Below are 19,967 nucleotides of genomic sequence, written 5' to 3' on the forward strand. Positions count from 1 at the left end.
TAATTGGTTGTTTGCGATTTTTTCTCTTTTAAACTGTAAGTACCTAGTAATACCCTGTCTTCTCATGTTGCTTAATTCCATGGCCTACTAAAATGGATTAAATTGAAATCTGCAGTGCTGGGAACCAAGGAGTTTAAAATTCTGAGTAAAGTCCTGAATGTTTTTTTTTTTTTTTTTTAGTAAAATTTTTTTTTTTTTTTTTTTTTTTTTTTTAGTAAGATTTTTTTTTTTTCCTTTCTGTGTATGTGTATGTCCAGATTTCTGGAAACATTCTAGATGGTTGAGGGTGCTAAGTCTGTGTCTTTAGATCAGTGGTTCCTACTTCATTAGCAAGCTGTAGCTAAATCTCTTACAGATTTTATAAAAATGTAGTGGGTTTTCTGATTTAGCAGGCCTTGGGTGAATCTTAGGATTTTTTTTTATTTTACTCACTATAAATCCACCCGGTTATTTTGATGGTCACCCAAGTGTAGGAACCACAGCTTCAGATAATACGGTATTTTATCAGTGTGAGATTCCTCAGGGCAGATTTTATCTGTGTCAGTTGTGCAAACTGCTAAGAGCTTACTGAGTTTCTTGGTTTTGGTCCCCAAAGTGTCTAGCATGTCACTTACGGAAATGAAAACAAGTTTAAATTGTCACCTTCACAGTGTTTCTAATCTGGGTTTTGAATAATTCTAAAGATAGTGACTATTTAACCTCTTTATTTTTTGTTGTCATTTAAGGAGTGTTCAGCCTTGGCGTTCCTGTAGATGCGCTCTTCTTTATCGGTAACCAGCTGGTGGCTACGAGTCACACGGGGAAAGTGGGAGTGTGGAATGCCGTCACTCAGCACTGGCAGGTTAGTTTTAACTGACGCATTTGCAGACATGAAAGTGTTTCTGAAAGTCGTGCTGATTATGTATTTGCTTTATTTTTGTGGAATTCATAGTGTCTTATTTACTTATTTTCTTTTGAGGTATAATCAACATATATTAGTTTCAAATGTATAGCATAATGATTTGGTAATTTGTGTATATCGCAAAATGATCACGATAAGTCTAGTTAACATCTTTCACCATATTCAGTTATATCGTTTTTTCCTTCTTAGGATGGGAATTTTTAAGATTTGTTCTCTTAGAAACTTTTAGATATACAGTACTAACTATGGTTGTCGTGCTGTACATTACATCCCCATGAATTATTTTATAATTGGAAGTTCGTATTCCCCCCCCCCACCCCAAGTAGGCTCCACACCCATTGTGGGGCTTGAGCTCACAACCTTGGAGATCAAGAGTCCCATGCTCTGTGTACTGAGCCAGCCAGGCACTGACCTTTTTTTTTTTTTTTTTTTTTTTTTTTTGGCAGCTTGTATCATTTGATTCCCTACACCCATTTGGCCCATCCTCCACCCGGTGCCTCTGGCAACTACTGGACTGTTTTGTCTATTGATTGGTTTTTATTTTGTTTTGTTTACTTGTTTGTTTTTAGATTCTACTTAAGTCGATCATAGGAATTTGTCTTTGTCTGACTTATTTCATTAGGCATAATGCCCTCAAGGTCCATTCATATTATTGTAAATGACATGATTTCTTTTGTGTGTGTGTGTGGTTGAGTAGTATTCCATTGTATACTACATGTTCTTTATCTCTTTATCTCTTCATCCATTGATGGACACTTAGGCTGTTTCTTTATCTTCGCTGTTTTAAATAATGCTGTGGTGAACATGGGGGTGCAGATAGCTTTCTGAGTTAGTGTTTTCATTTACTTCAGATACATACCCAGAAGTGGAATTGCTCGATCACATAGTCATTCTGTTTTTAATCTTTCGAGAAACCTCCTTTCTGTTTTCCACAGTGGCTATATCAATTTACCTTCTCCAACAGTGCTCGAAGGGCCTCTTTTCTCCGCATGCTTGCCAACACTTGTTATTTCTGGTCTTTTCGATAATAGCTATTCTGACAGATGTGAGGTGGTAACTCATTGTGGTTTTGATCTGCATTTCCCTGATGATGAATGATGTTGAACATGTTTTCATGCATCTGTAGGTCTTTGGAGAAATGTCTGCTTAGATCCTCTGCCCATTTTTTGTTTTTGTTTTTGATGACACAGAATATTTATTTGTAGTGGTAATTTACTTCTAGATGCAGATTTGATTATGTTTTAAAGAATTTTAAATTACTTTGGAAAATGACTGAGTATTTTAAACTGCGGTTTGACATTTCTTCATTTCTCTGAAGTGTTTTAAGTTCCGTGCTTTGGGAATAGTAGTCCAGGCGACTTCTTTTCCCGAGTGAAGAACAGACCTTGTGAACATACAAAGCCTTTTCAGAGAAGATAGCAAGCTAAATGACCTCAAGTATTGGAGAGGAACAAGAAGAGCATAAAAGGGTTATTAGTTATTACCTAATTCTGAAGGAGAGGCAAAGTTAAAGTACTTTAAGCAAAGAGTAACATAATAAGATCCATGTTTTAGGAAGGAAGCCACAGGGGTAACCAGTATGAAAGCTGGGCCGGAGATGGGGGGGTAGTGCCGCAATGAAGTGGAGAGATTTGACTAAAGACGGCGGTGGTAGAGATGGCAAAGATGAGACTCTTTGAAAAGCATTTCATAAGCCTTCCTGAAATTCTAGGATTGCGACCTGGTTTGGGTAGGTAAATTAAAGAAGGAGAGAGAGATGAGCAGTGTGTCTAGTTTTGGAGTCCTAGTTTTGACAGATGGATAGTGATAAAAGGAACGTAGGAAGAGAAGCAGATGTAGTGGGGAACAGTGTGAGGAATAGTTAGATTGGTGACATATGTTTACTTCGACATTCCTGAGGGTATCCGAGTGCAGGTGTTCACTATACATTTGGGGAGTACCCCTTTGGCACTTAGGAGCCGGAAAGGGCTAGAAAGAAATTACTTGGAAACCACAACACTTCCGAGATAGCTGAAAAATAAGAATGGGTAAGGTATTCTGTTAAGTGGATGTTCGTGGGAAGACAGAGTTAGAACTCTGGGGAACATTAGCATTTCAGGGGACAAGATAGGAAACCACAAGGGGACATATGTGACACAGTTGAGAAATGACATTAGTCTAGGATATGATTGGCAAATATAATTAGCTTTGGGTTGGAGAAAGCCACATTGTGGGAACTGAGGAGTTAAGATCAGAGGTTGGAGATAGCACATTCAGAGTTAACCTTTCAAGAAGTTGGGTGAAGGAAAGCAGGGAAACAGGATAGCTTAAGGAGTGAGGCTAGATGGTGGTAAAGATGTTCATTGCTTTGTTTCATGTTTTCTCTAGGATGCGGGAAGCTCGAGCGTGCTTGTAGTCAGAGAGGGGCGTTGTCGGAGAAAGCACTCGCAGGGTGAAAGAGTGGAGAGGATTTCTAGTCCCGTGGAAGTCAGGAGCGTGAGATGTCAAACCGTGTAGAGGGGTTTGCCCGGCAGAGACCAGAGCTACGTCTTTCTCGGACAGAGTAAGAAAGGAGTGCTGAAGATCGCAAATTCCGAGGAAGAGAAAGAAGCGGCCGTAGGGGTCAGGGGTTGCAGAGATGAGAAACCGTACGTTTGTAGGGGCTCGGCGGGTAGAGCCGTGTGAGTTTCTCCGTCAGTGCTCGGTGCCGAGAGCAGAGCTCGCGAGAGCGGTATCGGCCCGATCCGGGATCGGAGCTGTAACAAGGTGGATGTGACACACTAAGGGATGAGAAAACCTAAAGATGCAAAGTAGCTGAAATCAGGAGATGAGGAAGTGAGGAGGTGCGGTTAGGCAGAGCAGGATGCAGCGACGTCGGGACTGACGGATGTTAATGCGGATTGACCACCTGACGGGAAGGGGAATTGTTGGGAAGATAGGAAGCTGTGGTCAAAGACTTAATTGAAGATTTTGGAGTTGGGACAGTTCTCAGTGATCCTCATGTAGAACTGACTTGAAGGTGACAGCGTCAGATCTGGGACACAGCGAGCTGTAAGGGCGGTCAGTATGTCCGGTAAGGTGCCAGGAGACTAGTGGAGAGTAAGAAGAAACGCACCTGTGGCCCAGATGCCTGGATCCTAGCAGAGGTGATCTGGGTGTTACAGTCCAGGTAGAAATAAATGGTGGTTGAGAGTCACGATGAGTTGAGCTTGTAGAGCAGCATTCCTGAGATCTGGGGCTGATGGTGAGAGAGAATTAGGTTTTATGTTAGATGAGGGAAAGAAGTCCTGTTTGTAGGAAAAAAAATATTAGCTGGAGTGTGCACAGCAGGAGGCATAATGGTTGTCACACACAGTGATGGACTGAGAAGTGTAGCGAAGGGCTGGTTTCAGTGGATCCAGAGCGTAGGTCGAAGAAAGGTGGGTGGATTCTTCAGCTGCTGATACTTCTGTAAGGAGGAATGCTAATTTTTACAATTAATGGAAGATTTGCTTTCAGGTAGCTTATTTGACTAATTCTGTCAAGTCAAAGCTTCTAGCGGGTGAGGGAGGCTGTACCATCTGTGAAACCACTCAGGTAAAGAACATGCTTCCTTATTATCTTTTTTGATTTTTTTTAACCAGTGTTTTCAAAACTACATGTAAAAGTTTTCATATCTTTGGGATCCTGAGACCTGTACCAGCATCCTTCATTCTTAAGCTCTTAGTTCCCGGTGTAACCCGCTGCTGCTTGTTTGGTCCCCGCATGAGTTCAGAACGTATCTGACAGAGCAGGTTTGTTACTGAATTTCAGGGAGACCTTGGGAAGGTTGAGCATTCATGCAGCAAACAAGCCTCACAGGCCAGTGGATGAATTTCTTCGTAGTGCAGAGCAGAGACAGTGTGTAATGAAGTCTCAGCGACTGAAACGCAGATCTCACCCGACACTCCTGTCCTGAGGCGGACTCCTGGGATGGCCGTGACTCTGGTTGTGTGACTCCGGTTGAGTAGGTTGTCTGGCCTTCAGCAAAGGTGCTGCCCGTGAGTAACGCAGAGTATACAGGACAGCTGTTGTACAGACATCAAGATGGATTTGAAGTCTGTAAATCAGATGACTAAGAGAGAGTGTGTGTGTGTGTGTGTTTCAGTTCTGCAGGCTGTTGTGAAATTGTCGGTGTAGCAGTTTTTATTAGCACAGCTTCTGTAAGGTGAGAGGGGCGGGGAGGGAGAGACTCTTGAGCAGGCTCCACAGCCAGTGTGGAGCCCCATGCTGGGCTCCCATCGTAGAACCCTGAGATCAGGACCTCAGCCACAGTCAGGAGCTTTACTGACTGAGCCACCCAGGCTCCCTAAGACAGCGTCAGTAGGATTTTATTTTATTTTTAAAGAATTTATTTACTTACTAGCACAGGAAGGAGGGAGGGAGAGAGCAGGAGTTGGAGAGGACAGAGAGAAAGAAAAGCAGACTTCCCGCTGAGCAGGGAGCCTGCCCCGGTACTTGATCGCAGGACCCTGAGGTCACGACCTGAGTTGAAAGCAGATGCTTCACTGACTAATTCCTCATTAAGATCTTAATGAAAATTTTATAAAATCATTTACCTGATTTGAGAAAGAAAAAAGAAAATTGATTTTTTAGAGATGTTTTAGTTTTTTATTCTTTTTTTTTTTTTTGCTTAAACTTCTAATCTTGAATGAAAAAGCCACTAAAGAAATGCCCTTTGGAGCGCATAGGTGGTGCAGTTGGTTCTGAGTCCTGATTTTGGCTCAGATCATGATCTCAGAATCTGAGACCCAGGCCCCGCCCCCTCCTGGCAGGCTCCCCTGCTCACTGGGGAGTCTGCCCCACCCCCTGTCTTTCTCCCCTCTGTCCCTCCCCCTCCCCCTGCCTCCATCAAAAATAAATAAAAGACAATAAATGCCCTTTGATAAGAGGAATATTTATTTATACCTTGAAGGGAAAGGACTGGGATGAAATAAACATCAGCAAAGAAATCGATAGGCTGGTAAATCTAAGTAAGTGATTATTTAGTAAGTCATGGATGAGGGTTAAAACATGCTGTTAAAAATGATGATGACCGAGGTAGAGGCTGTGGTTGAAAGACTAGGGACCTTGTATTGCTTGGGAACATAGATTGACTTTTTTTTAGACTGATTGTTTTCAAATTATTTATCATTTAATTTTGCACCTAAGAGAGATCATCACTGTGTGCTGCCTTAGAGGGAAAGTCCACTTCATCATAGCTTTGTGACCGTCCTGACTCAGCCACATACCTGCATTAGTAAGTTCCTCAGGTTCTCCATACGAAGTTGTTTGGATAAAGAAGAGGAGGCCACAGAGTGACCAACTCGCTTATGCTGGGAGAGAAGAACTCATTCCCAGCTCCTGTAACCTCACTCGTCCCCTGCTTTCTCCGTTCTCTTGTACTGAGGGGGAGGCCTGAAGGCAGAGCAGGAGTTGGGTCAAGGGTTGCAGAAAGAGAAGTGGGGAGGTTCTAACCCTGGAGCCCATGGTTCTGGAGAACAAACGGTAGAAATGTTTGTCTGAGCTGTGCCCTGGGATCCTGCAGGTGCTGCCTCTTGCGTTGAAAGGGGACCTAAAGGGACAGGAATCTCATGCCCTTATCTGTCCCCATCTTCCCACTCTGAAGATTCTGGAGTAGTGGCTGAAGCTCTTTCTGGAGTGCTAGAACCCAAGGAATGAACTTGGCCTGAGGAAACTGGTCACTGGTGTTAAAGTCGTCTTCCCTCCGTTGTCCAGACGTCTTTGATCATCTGAGTGAAAAGCTCTGTGTCGCTCTCGACGAACTTGTTGGCTCCGATGAGACCCTGCGCTGGGGTCAGCACAGGGGGTGGTAACTGAATCTGTGCTATTTCTGTGTGTGACCCCGCAAGGGTCATGTGTCTCCAGCTTTCTCGGAATCATCACTTCCAAGTTTTAGCTTTCGGTTAAACGTGTTCCTTTTACTTAGAAGGGACCCAGACGGTGCGCTGACACACTCGGTGTTGGCAGGCATGCCCTTCCCTACCGACCTCACACTCGACTTCTTCGATTTTCAAGTTTCACTTCCTGAACTCGTCCTTGATCTCGGCCCTTCTCCCCGCATGGGGCCGAGCAGAGAAGGCTCGCTCCTCTGATGGTATCGCACACTCTGGTGCAGCCCATCGCACTGTGATGCTCTTTCCTTCAATCTCTTGCTCTCGGGTTTCTTTCTCGCCCTCAAGCTGACGAGCTCTTACGGAGCAAGTGTGAAATCTCACATCCCTCGTCCAGTCCGCTTTCTCCTTCTCGGGGCCAGAACCCGATACATGGGAAGGAGTTCACTTAAATGTCGGCTCTGCAGTTGCCCAGGCATCTCCTGCCTACCCCTGAGTAGGGAAGATTCACTTTCATCTTAATTGCCCCTGCTCTAAGACACATCGGTTGTTTGTTTTCAGGAAGAAATGTGCCCTTCGCTTTTCTTGTAGCACAGATACAGGCAGTTATTAAGTTTTAACTAGACCGATTTGCTTGGGTAGCTGTTGTTTTTATTCTAGGACTTTAAGAAAATAAACGGTTAAGGGGAATTTTTGTCTTGCCATTTCCTAGGAAACAGAGGTAGGGTCTTCGGTGGAAGGAAGGTGGAGAACAGCATCTTGTCAAAGACATGGTGATGAATTATCCAGAGATCTGTACTGGTAGTTCTTCAGAGTTCCCTGTGGAGTGCATTTGTGTGTAGAAGTAACTTTCTAAGCACTGTTTAGATATTAGGTTTTTTTTTTTTAATATTTTACTTTATTTTTTAAAAGATTTTATTTATTTATTTGACAGATCACAAGTAGGCAGAGAGGCAGGCAGAGGGTGGGGGGTAAGCAGGCTCCCCGCTGAGCAGAGAGCCCGATGCGGGGCTTGATCCCAGGACCCTGAGATCATGACCTGAGCTGAAGGCAGAGGCTCAGCCCACTGAGCCACCCAGGATCCCCTGGTTTTTGTTTTTTGTTTTTTTAATTAAGTAATCTCCAAACCCCATGTGGGGCTCGAACTCATGATTGAGTTCCTTGCTTTACTCAGTTAGTGAGACAGCCCTAGTGAGTTTTTTGTTTTGTTTTGTTTTGTTTTGTTTAAGAGTCAAAATTCTCAGCAAATTGAGCAGGAAATGTAAATGATAATTAATACCTAACATCTAATAATAATCTTCCTACGTCAGGTTCAAGATGTTGTTCCTATAACGAGTTACGACACTGCTGGCTCATTCCTGCTACTGGGATGTAACAATGGATCAATATACTACATAGGTAAGTTTGTGGCCATGTAGCCTGGTCCTATTTAATATTTTTTAAAAATAAAATACTACTTTAAAAAATTTTAAATAGATGCACTATTTTAATACTTAAAATGTTTATGTTTTAGATATGCAGAAGTTCCCTTTGAGAATGAAGGATAATGATCTTCTTGTAACCGAGCTTTACCACGATCCTTCAAATGATGCCATTACAGCGCTGAGCGTGTACCTCACACCCAAGACAAGTTAGTACCCGGCAAAACTCTTACAGATTCTTGACCCTTTTTGGAGAATGTATGTGTATTTACTGGTTTATCATGCTAAAACTAATAGTAGTTTCTTTTTGAGAATTACACTTTGGAGGATATCATCCCTCAGTCTGAAGTTTATATTTGGTCATGTATTGAAGCCAAACATGACCCATAAGCAAGCATAAGTTGAGGTGGGAAATGAGGACTTTTCCTCTCCCGTGTTGTATTTAAGTAAAACATTGCAGCATTAACTAAAGTTAGTAAAAAAAAAAAAAAAAAAATCTATACATTTACCTTCCTATTTACCGTAGCTGATTTTGTTTTGAAGTTGGGAGCTTTTTATTAACAGTGAGAAAGCTTTCAGACTATTAATCTCTGTTGGAAATTGCCTTATTTCCTTGGAAAGATTTTAATTTGTTATGGAAAAAAACATTTTATTTGGAGGTTTAGTATCTAGCTTTCCGTCTTTCCAAGGCCATTACAATGAAATTTTATTAAGAATTTTTGTGTTTTTTATATTTTTACATTCTAGTTCGAAAGAAAATGTAAGCGGGAAATTTAAAATTTATCTGTGATGAATTACAGGAAATATTAACATGTCTAGCAATATTAATATATTTGAATGTGGTACTCATATAAAATCATCACTTTATTGAGTTCATTGAAGAAGCAATCTTCAGTGGAAGTATTCTAATGTATGCAGATGATTTTGATTAATATTACAGTAGGATTTCAGCTGTCTTTTGCTAAAATGGGTCCGTAAACACGGTCTTATGTGTTGGCTGCTTTTGTGCAGCAGTTGTGTGTGGTTGTGACAGATAGTATGGCGGGGAAAGTTTGAAATATTTGCCATCTAGCCCTTTACAGAAAGTTTGCTGTCCTCTGCTATAGAATGAGATGTGCTTTTCTTTTCAGTCAAATTAGAAAGGGAGGAAAAACCTTGGCGGTGGCAGGGGGAGAACAGGGTGGCTTTTTAGGTTAGAAGCGTTTGCTGCGGTGTGTTCCTTCTCTTCTGATTCAGGTGTTTTCAGGTGAATCCGGCAGAATAACTATTAAAGCTAAAAGATTCTCTCTCTGTGAACCTCTTAAGTATAGTGGTCACTGAACTCCATTCTATCCTTAAATATGTAATGGAGTCTGGACACTTGTCTTTAAAAAACACACATACACAGGTGAGCTTGACAGTGAGCTTGTGCGGAGTTAGACACACCGGAGGTGAGTGTGATGTAAGCAAGGTCATGGGTGTGTTTGCTTCAGAGCTAAGTGTTTTGAGTCTGTTAAATAGTATATCCATGAGTATTCAAGAAAGAATCAATAATATAACAAAAGTAAAAGTAAAACACATGGTTATTCCAGGCTAGAAGTGGTAATGGAATATTGCTTTAGAAATACTGCTAGGAAATACTTAGCGTGTCAGATTTACTAATTCTTTAAACATTTGTAGAAGACCTGTCTCAGGCACTCCGTAAGGCGATACAAATAAAAAGATGGTTGCGACTGAGTCCCTGTCAGTGACGAGTGGAGACAGACGGGGAAGCGGAGGAGCGGGTGTCAGGGTGACGGGGATGGACCCTCACAGGCAGCACGGGGAGGGCTGCACGAGTCCATGGGGGGTGGGGGGAGGACTTGCGAAGGAAATAACGAGTTTCATGCGCTGTCTGTGCCGGGCTGGATTGGGGGCTCGTGAAAGCACCGAATCCAGCTCTGTCGCTTTTCCTCCAGGGCAGCTTTGTGTCGCCATCTGATGTGCCCCCTTTCAACTTCTGCCCTCGTGCAGGTGTCTCTGGGAACTGGATCGAGATCGCCTACGGTACGAGCTCTGGCGCGGTGCGCGTGATCGTGCAGCACCCGGAGACGGTGGGCTCGGGCCCGCAGCTCTTTCAGACTTTCACCGTTCACCGAAGTCCTGTTACAAAAATCATGCTGTCCGAGAAGCATCTGGTGTCAGGTAAAGTCCTGGTGAGGCAAAACCTTGTTTGCCTCTGTGCAATTTTCTAGACTCCACGAATGGAAAGAAGAGAAAAAACACTGGTTTATGTGAGAAAAGCATATTAAAAGAAATGGTAGGAAAGTTTAATACTGAAGAAGTGTTACAGTTGTCTTTTAAAGAAAGTTTATTTTTAATTTTGCCCGATTGTAGTATACATAAATCTAGTAAAGAGTTGAGCATATCTTTTACTTACTCTCTATTCTAATATTTTGTTCTCCTGGCAGTTTATTTGAGGAAAATTACATTTTTTTGCGTTCGTTGTTCCTTAGTCATTAGGGTTTTTTTTTTAATGTCGATTCTCATTAGATACTTAGATGATACAGATTTTTAAGCTTAATGAGTGTGACACTCACAGTATTGATCACAGTAAAATTCCATTGATGAGGCTCACTGTATATGAAATTTCTAAAAGGCTTTAATTTTCTTTTGAGTCAGGTGTATCAGTAGAGTTTGCTTTTACATTAAATCTTTTGTAGATCACTTCCTGCCTAACTTAAACTTTTTATAAGCATCATTTTCATCTATCAAGTTTATTGTTTATTGGAAGACTACGTCATACTAAAAGGTGATGCATCTTTGACTAATCTGCAGTCTAAGTAAACACTCATGGGGCTGAAATACCTTGTCCATGGATGGATGGGTGGGTGGATGGGCGCGCTTTTATTGGTATTTAATTGCTTGAGTAAAAAGTCCAGTGGTTTTGAGTATAATCATGCCCGCCCGCCCCAAGCAATGCGTCTCTCTCCTCTGTAGGTCTTCTTACAGCAGCTCACCTGCCTCCCTGAAGAGTCTTCGTCACACTCTTGTGGGCTCCTCCTCTTTTGGCCAGTCACTGAGGGTTGGGTTGCTTGAGAGCTCTTCCTCGTTCTCCATTCTTCCTTGTCCGTAGTGTTCTTGGTGACTTGAGTGTTACCGTCTGTGTGCCGGGGACCCCCAGACTTTTTCTTCGCCTGTGACTGTTCACAGAGTTCCAGATGTGTATATCTAGGGTAGACAAGTCTCTGGTTGATAGACATGTCAGAATTAACCTGGATCAACAGTACTTGGCTGTTTCTCTCGGAAGCCATCTCAGCACACAGCATCACCAGTGCGCATTTCCTCAAGCTCGAGACCTAGGAACCGCTCCTGGTTCTTCCCTTTCTCACACCCCCGACAAATGTGTAATCTGTCGCTAAGTCCTTTTAGCTTTGCTTCAATGTATGTCACAGATCTGATCACTCGGTGTCCATTGCTGCCAGCCGGGTAGCTTTTCTCATTTCTCCCCCAGATCACTGAGCTCAGATGTTTTTTTTTGTCTGTTTCTCTCTTGCCTCTCTGTGGTTCATGTTCCTTACAGTAGGTAGAGCCAGAAATAGCTTTTAAAAATGTAAACCTTGCTGACTCCCCATGGCTTCCTATTGAGTGCAGGATAAATAAACTAATAGGGTTTTTCCTATTATGGGTCCTACCTTCTTTTCAAGCCTCTTTTTCTCTCTGCCCTTCATGTAACTTTCCTCATTGCTTACAACACCCTAACCCTTTGGCTTTTGAATTTGTTAAAAATGCTTCAGAACTTCTGCACTTCTTTTTTTTAAGATTTTATTTACTTATTAGACAGAGATCCCAAGTGGCAGAGAGGCAGGCAGAGAGAGAGGAGGAAGCAGGCTCCCGCTGAGCAGAGAGTCTGACATGGGGGCTTGATCCCAGGACCCGGGGATCATGACCTAAGCCAAAGGCAGAGGCTTTAACCCACTGAGCCACCCAGACGCCCCTGCACTTCTTTTTCTTTGAAATGTTTCACCTCTCGATACTTGTTTGGCTGCCTTCTTGTCACTCAGGTCCATTTCCAGTACCTCCTCAGTGAGGCCACCCAGTCCCACTTAGCCAGACGTTTCTCCAGGTCGCTTTTGCTGTCAACATCTCGATTGGTTTTCTTCATAGACTTATCACTGAATCATTGTTTTGTTTGCTTATTTGTCGTCTGTCTCCCTCTGCTAGAATGTCAGTCTTACAGTAGCAGAAGAAGCTCTTTGACTCTGTTTTCAACACTTACCAGAATTCTTGACACATAAAAGATGCTGAATAAATGTTACGTAAAATGAGGTAATTGGATCCTGTGAGAAAATAAGATTGTTTTGCCGAGGTTATTGTGATGTTCAAATGATCATATTTAGACTCCTAAGTGCTGTTGTTTTGATGGTGATGCGGTTCCTGCAGGATGAGGTTCCAGAGAACTACACAGTGCGATCTGCATTTTAACATCAAATATTTCTTGTAGGTTTGAAATTTAAATAAATTTGTCAAGAAAAATGTCCAGTTGAGCTAAAAATCTAGAGTATTTTATGTTAACTCAGTTACATTATTCTGCCACCTGGTGGATATCAACATGTATGTAACGACATTCTTTTTCTAATAGTGTTAGTTTTCATGTCTTAAATAGAAACTTAAATGATTAATTTTAACATAATAGCCATAATTGCCTATTGAATCACTTTAAGTGTTCAAGGTATTGCCTTTTTCTTTTTTTTTTTTTTTTCCCAAGGTATTTTTCTGAATCCTGGTAAGCATAAGAGTGAAATCAGGAAATTATTTTCCATGAGGTTGATTAAACAGCCTAGAACTAAATGTCTCCTTTTTCACCAGAAACCAGTATCCTGAGACATGAGAATCTTGTTACATAAGTAACACTGATACTTTGAATTTTTATTGCTATTTGTTAAAATTAAATTTCTAAAGTTTTGTTTCAAATTTGCAACTGTGGCCATTTACCCAGTAGGAAAGGTGTGTATATATGAAAGCTTGGATACTTTCCTAGCATTTACTGGTGAAGTCATAGCTCATTGCTAATAATAGCACATTCTCTGGAATCCAAATAAATTGTACTTTTCCATTAAAAAGGAATGCCACAAAAGAGCACATTTATTTATTTATTTATTTATTTATTTTCTAAAAGCACGTTTTTTTAATAAGGAATGCCACAAATGTACTTTTTTTCTTTTACATTAATATCAGTTGCTGGTTTATATTTTCTAAAGGAGTATTTAGATCAAAAAAACAATAGAGGTCAGGTACTTGTTAGATATCTCAATATATATCCACTTAATATTATTTACATTAAAAAAAACTAGTTGGAGTATGTTTCTTAAATGCAGTCTCGCATTTTATATAAAAATACTTCTTTATTTTAATTTTCCTCAATATAGCTTGAGTGGGCGATACAAGCTTTTTGACAAATGTAATTTGTAGCAGTAAATTTTCAGGAACTCCTGATCTAGGTTGTTTAATATTTAACAGAAGCAGTTTCAGTGGTTGAAAAAAAATAAACTGCACAACTCACTTACTATGTAGTTTAGCCACAGAACAGAATAATATTCAGCATCTTTTGTCTTGCGTACACCTTTTTTTTTTTTTTTAACCTTTTTTACGTTTATACTCAACAGGCTACTTTTATAAGGACCCATGGATTTACTCACATTCCTTAGATTTGTAGCAAGGTAAACTGTATTCAGTTCTTTCAATTTTGTTGGCTAGGATAACTTTAGGATAAATAGGTTGTCGGCCATTCAAAATATGCTGTGATCTATCCAAGATTATAGTTTAAAAAGTTAAAATTTGTTTATAAAAGTGATTTTGTTGATGCTTTTATAATCTGTATTTAATAACTTATTTTTTGTTTTCTTTCCTAGTGTGTGCCGACAATAATCACGTCCGGACATGGACAGTAACACGGTTCAGAGGCATGATCTCTACTCAGCCAGGGTCTACACCATTAGCGTCGTTCAAGATACTGTCTCTGGAGGAGACGGAGAGTCATGGAAGCTATTCCTCTGGAAATGACATAGGTGGGTTAGATAATTTGGGGGCATTTTCAAGTATTTTGTGGGCAATGCAGAAGTAGTATGTTAACTGTAGTAGAAGCCTAAAACTGAGTTTCAAATAGAAATTTTTCACTTCAGTTTTGAAACTCATTTAAAAGAAATTTAATGTGTTTCTTAGTTCTATAAATTCACAAATTATAGCCTTTTTTTGTTTAAAAAGTTGAGAGCAGAGTTTTCATCTGTTTATCATTTCCTTATTAAAATAATATCTCCAAATGCTAACCACTTTAGGTTGTAATTAAAAACCAGGATAGGGAAAAAAAATAAATAAAGGCAGGATAGCAGTGCGCATTTGACACCTGAAGCTTTTTTTTCTTTTATTGCTAATAATCTGAAAATAAAATTTTGAAGCTGGCAAAGGGCTGGCTGTGTTACATGCTAGCAGTCTTGGTGGCATCACAGTGGCTTGTAGGAAATGAAAATAGCATGTCTCAGTGGATACGCTCTGATTTCAGCAAAAAGTTTATGAAGTTGGTGTGACTTCCGTCACGACACCATATGACACGTGGATGTGGATTCTCTCTCTCTCTCTCTGTCTTCAGCAAAAATATATGAAGTTGTGATCTGTCTGTCCTGACACCCTATGACACGTGCAGATGTCGATTCCGTCACTGTCTCTCTCTCTCACACACACACACACACACACACACAGTTTTCACAGAGACTATCATTTTCCCCAGGGGCACTTTTGGAAGAATCTCTACTGGATATTCATTGCGTCTCACGTGCTTTTAATAGTTCTATGGGACCTGCTCACTGACTCCTGGGCCTGTCTGGTCATTTTTTAAATAAGCAGAAATTGTAGCACTGGTGGAAAATAGGGAGTATGTGAGAGGTCTTTTACCAGATTTGTTTTATGTGAAACATTTAAATATATGTCCATCCAGAATATGCCCTCACGGTAAAGATTTCAAAGTAGTTATCTTTTTTTTTTTTTTTTTTTAAGATTTCATTTATTTGACAAAGGTGGGAGAGCAGGCTCCTCGCTAAGCAGAGAGCCCGATGTGGGGCTCAATCGCAGGACCCTGGGATCATGACCTGAGCTGAAGGCACAGGCTTAACCCACTGAGCCACCCAGGGGCCCCTCAAAATAGTTATCTTTGAAAAAAATAGAAGCTGCTTATGGGAATTGTACTACCACAGTCTTAGTGTTTTTTTTCAAAGAAACACTTGGTTTTGGTGATTTGAACTAATTGCTCTGTGACCCAGTTTTCTATGTGATCGAGGCACTGAAAGTTTAGTTTTATCTCATCAGTATATTTTTTTCCTGATTTATTGAGCTATAATTGACATACAACATTGTGCAGGGTTAAGTGACAGCATCAACAATTATATTGAGTGCCTTTGCTCCAAGTATTAGAAATATTAAAAAAAAAGAAAAGAAAAAAGAAATGCAGTGAACGTCAAGTTGCAGTGCAGTGACCAGTGGGGATAAAAAGCAAACACTTACATGGGGCGAGGCACCCGGGGCAGATCGTGCTCGTCTCCGTGCCAGCTGTTGCGGCCTACGGTCCCCAGTTCATCTCCCTGAGAATTTTATGAGGTAGATTATTGCCACTTAACTTTGATGGAAACTGATGAGGTCTTAATGTTTGGACTAAAACTTTGAGCTGAGACACGAAGGTATAGAATGTCACCGGATCGGGACATTACTGGCAGAGAACACAGCATGCTAGAGGGATAGAGGCCCAGAGAACCTGGCGAGTTGAGAAAATGTCCAGGTCATTAGTAGTTGCTGGTACGTGGGTAAGAATTGTAGGGCGTGAGACTGGGTGGAAGGGCAGGGTCCGATCATGGAGTGTCGGATCAGGGAGAACATGTGTAATGTGAATAAATAGATGTTCTGGAAGAGCCCTGTAAGTGACAATAGCCTTGTGAAATATTTGAAAGAGGGAAGGGAGACCCCCCCCCGCCATAGTTCTTTAAGAAAATATTTTAAGAGCTAGACATTCTCGTTAGTGGAACAGAACAGAAAGTCCAGCTTCAGAGGCTCCTGTGGGGGGGATCTGGACGGCAGCGGGCCGCTGAGTAATCAGGATCGGGGGCCGCTGTGAAACCAAGAACGGAGCGACTTCGAAAGCAAGAAGTTCCGAGGCAGAAGTTCAGAAGATTCAGAGGAGTCTTTCTGATTCCCTGCTCCTTCTTCACCATTGAAGATAGACACCTGAGAGCATTTTGTGCTCTGAAGGAGCCAGTTTGGGGAGAGGAGTTGGAGAAACTTGAAGCTCAGGATGGGGGTGTGTATATCATTGAGGTACGAAAACAAGTGAGAATCTCCCATGAAGGTAAAGGTTGAAGGAAGAGAAGATACAGTCCCAGAACCCTCGTTCCTGGTTATTTTATTCGTCACCGCTAGTTTGACTTCGGTTATGGGTTATTGAGTGAGGACCGCCATTTCCTCTCAGCAGAATCAGACTGCAGAAGACTGTCCAGTCGCTGGGCCCCTGCACAGGAGCCAGACGTCCTGGGTGTGACTCCAGTTCCTTTAGGCAGGACCCGTGGGGTCTTTGGTTCCCTGATCTCTTGATGCCTTACTTTTCTCATCTGTAAAATGAAGATAATAATAGTGTATCCCTTATGTGGTTGTCAGGATGACTAAAATGAGTTACTTGGGAAGCATTTCCTGTGGCACACAGTGAGCATACTGTGTAGGTACTTGCTAGCTAATAAAGATGTTCCATTTATTAATTAGCTGTGATTCACATAAGGTAAAATTGTTTCATACATCACAAACTTTTTGTGAATAACAAGTTGGTATTATTTTAGCGAGTGAGTATGAAAACGAGAATTATTAGAATTTTATGTTTAAGTTTTACATGAAATACTTTTTTTTTATATTGTTCAGAATCTTTCTAAAATGAGGGGACTATGAGCTAGTCACCTGCCTTGCCAAGTACAATCAAGTAAAAATAATTGAATCCTTTTTTTCAGATGGAAAACCTTGCAGGATGCAGCAGGTTTCTGATTAATTAATTTTTTTAAATTAATTAAATTCTGTTTAATGAAGTTGCACTTTATTCTTTAAGAGTTTGCAGGTGGCTTTGCAAAAAAAGAGTAAAATCCGTAATACATAATTTTACTTATATATCCTTTATCTGAAGTTATAAGAAACTGAGCACATTCTCAAAGATAAAACATGTAGAGCCTTTATTTTAACACGTCTCATTCTATTACTCTTGATGTATAGTCTTAAGCAAATTAATGCCTTCAGCTTTAATGGCCGTAGTGCATAAAATATAACTTGAGATATTATGTATTTCTTTAAGAAAGGTTTAATGCAAGTTGGAGTACTTGTCAAAGCCCTTCATTCTTGTCTGACTTGGACGTGGGATACACAATGCCGCATAGTGATAGGCATGGAAAATTCTTTCTTTTTCCTCTTTGTATTGATATTCACGTTCCTTTTGTTCAGTGAAACCAACCGAATTCCAATTAACTTGTTTCGTCATTTTCTGTTTCCTAACCCAGGGCCTTTCGGAGAGCGAGATGATCAACAGGTGTTTATCCAGAAAGTTGTTCCCATCACCAACAAACTGTTCGTAAGACTCTCATCGACTGGGAAAAGGTAAAACTTTACTGTAGAGATGTTTATATTCAGAAGTCACTTTTGTCTTAAAAAACCTGTTGAATAATTTGGCACATTGATGAAAGAGTGCTACCAGAAGCAAACTGTTGAAAAAAGAAATCTAGTGGTCTTGTGATCATTTTAGCTTAAAATAAAGACAGTATTTAGTCCGTATCCTCTAGCATTTATTTAGATTTTCAAGCATGCTGTGCATAGTGAAGGACAAGTTACAGAGCAAGGAGTCGTGAATTTGATGGCAAAGAGTTGGACTAAATCCTAATTTTGGCACTTGCTCTTACTACCTATGAAAATTCAACTTGTTGCTTTTTTTCTCTGAGTACCCCTCCCCCCCAGTTTCTTTATAAAGTTCACCTACCATGGTAAGATGTTGTAAGATAAAATGAATTAAAAACATGAAATATCTTATGTGGTCCCTGGCACTAACAGATGCACAATGGAAGTTAGTTTCCCCTTCCTTTTCCATTTGAGTGAAATTTTACTTCTTTTAAATTATTACATGTAGCCTCACACAGATTGAGCTACTGTACGTTTCTCTTTAAAAACCTAAAATTTGGGTGCCTGGGTGGCTCAGTCGTTAAGCATCTTTCTTCAGCTGAAGTTATGATCTCAGGATCTTGGGATCAAGCCCCATATCAGGCTTCCTGCTTCGCGGAAAGCCTGCTTCTCCCTCTCCCTCTCTGTCTGTTTGTGTTCCCTCTCTCGCTGTGTCTCTCTCTGTCAAATAAATAAATAACATCTTGAATAAAATAAATAAAGATAAAAACCTAAGATTTTTTTGCAGGCCAAACAAGTGAAAAAGGTAGAATTCCTGTTAGTAGTCATTAAGAAGTTTACAGATTTTCATATAAATGTTAACAAATGCTACTGATACTCTTACCCTTCAGCATATGGTCTCTGATATTTTAAAGAATAATCTCTTGGAGATATATTTTCTTCCATCAAAGTTCATTGCATGTAGTCCTCAGCAGTTAAATGAATTGATGCCAGAGAATGATTTCTATGTACTAAACTATCTTTTTGTCACCTTGTTTTTTAAAAGAAAATGTATTAGAAGCCTGTGATGTAGTTAGAAGTTGAATTATTATCTTGAGAAATGTTATAAGTCATTGTGATTTATTGTGTTCTCTGCATATTCAGTGAAGATGTTGCCAAACATTTATTAAAACTGCTGCATAACATCTTCTAACGATGTAGTATTTCAGAGTCTTGTTCAATTCTAGTGTCTCCCCTCTTCTGTTACTTTAAAGATTTATTTACTTATTTTAGAGAGAGAGATCAAGCAGGAAGAGGGAGGGGCAGAGGGAGAAGGAGAGAGAAACCCACGCAGGCTCTGCACTGAGTGCGGAGCCTGACGTGGGGCTCAATCATGACCCCAAGATCAGACTCCAGCCTAAACTAAGGGTCATAAACTCAACCAACCATGCCACCCAGGCACCCCTTTTCTGTTACTGTAAACAGTAGCAGAGTGTTAGAAGCAAATATAATCTTTATAACAAAATAAATTTTATAATTTTTATATTTACGATTCCAGAGGAAAAGATATGTTTATAAAAATAATCAGAAATTATTTTACAGAATTGAATAGGAAATCAACCCTTTATGAAGCTAATGTGAAGCAAAGCTATTGTTTAAAGATAGTTCAGATTCTTAAGAATGGGAAGTAAAATGAAAAGGTTTTATTGCAAGTGGGCAGCGAACAAACCTTGTCAGCGTTTTAAAGGAAGGAGTTATTCTAAGGAATCTAGCCCATAGAAAAAACAAAAAGCAAAATCATCTTTGTTTTCAAGCAGATAGGTTTATATTGTTTCATTTCACTTTATTTTAAATGTAAACAGTAATCTAGATTTATGAAATATTTTATATCAATTTACAGGTATTAAATATAATTCACTATATCAAGAAAAATTTGTAATTATCTTGATAAACACAGAAAAAACATTTGATAGTTCATCCATTTTTGACTTCAAGAAAGGAATCTTGTACTTAAAATGACAGATTATTTTTAATCTGAAAATAATACCTATAAAAACAATTATAGTACCCTTTATACTCTGGTGAAATATTGAAAACTTTTCCCTTAGATTGGGAATGAGACTAGGACATCTATCACTATATGTGGGCATCTAGTAATTAACCCCTCTCCCCTTACCACTTTTTGCCCTGCCT

At 40.2% G+C, this 19,967-nt stretch overlaps 1 protein-coding gene across 2 annotated transcripts in view; it reads left to right on the top strand.

Moving 5' to 3' along the window:
• The window catches only part of KCTD3 (potassium channel tetramerization domain containing 3), a 49,680-nt gene that overhangs the window by 25,777 nt on the left and 3,936 nt on the right, over positions 1-19,967 (top strand). For both annotated transcript variants that reach the window (XM_059413330.1, XM_059413331.1), the window contains exons 10-15: positions 726-841; positions 8,043-8,130; positions 8,246-8,362; positions 10,146-10,316; positions 14,024-14,179; positions 17,684-17,780. In XM_059413330.1, the coding sequence (XP_059269313.1) occupies positions 726-841; positions 8,043-8,130; positions 8,246-8,362; positions 10,146-10,316; positions 14,024-14,179; positions 17,684-17,780 (745 nt within the window). The remainder of the gene's footprint in view (positions 1-725; positions 842-8,042; positions 8,131-8,245; positions 8,363-10,145; positions 10,317-14,023; positions 14,180-17,683; positions 17,781-19,967) is intronic.

The sequence above is a fragment of the Mustela nigripes genome, chromosome 10 (assembly GCF_022355385.1).
Source record: "Mustela nigripes isolate SB6536 chromosome 10, MUSNIG.SB6536, whole genome shotgun sequence".
In the NCBI taxonomy this organism is placed as follows: Eukaryota; Metazoa; Chordata; class Mammalia; order Carnivora; family Mustelidae; genus Mustela; species Mustela nigripes.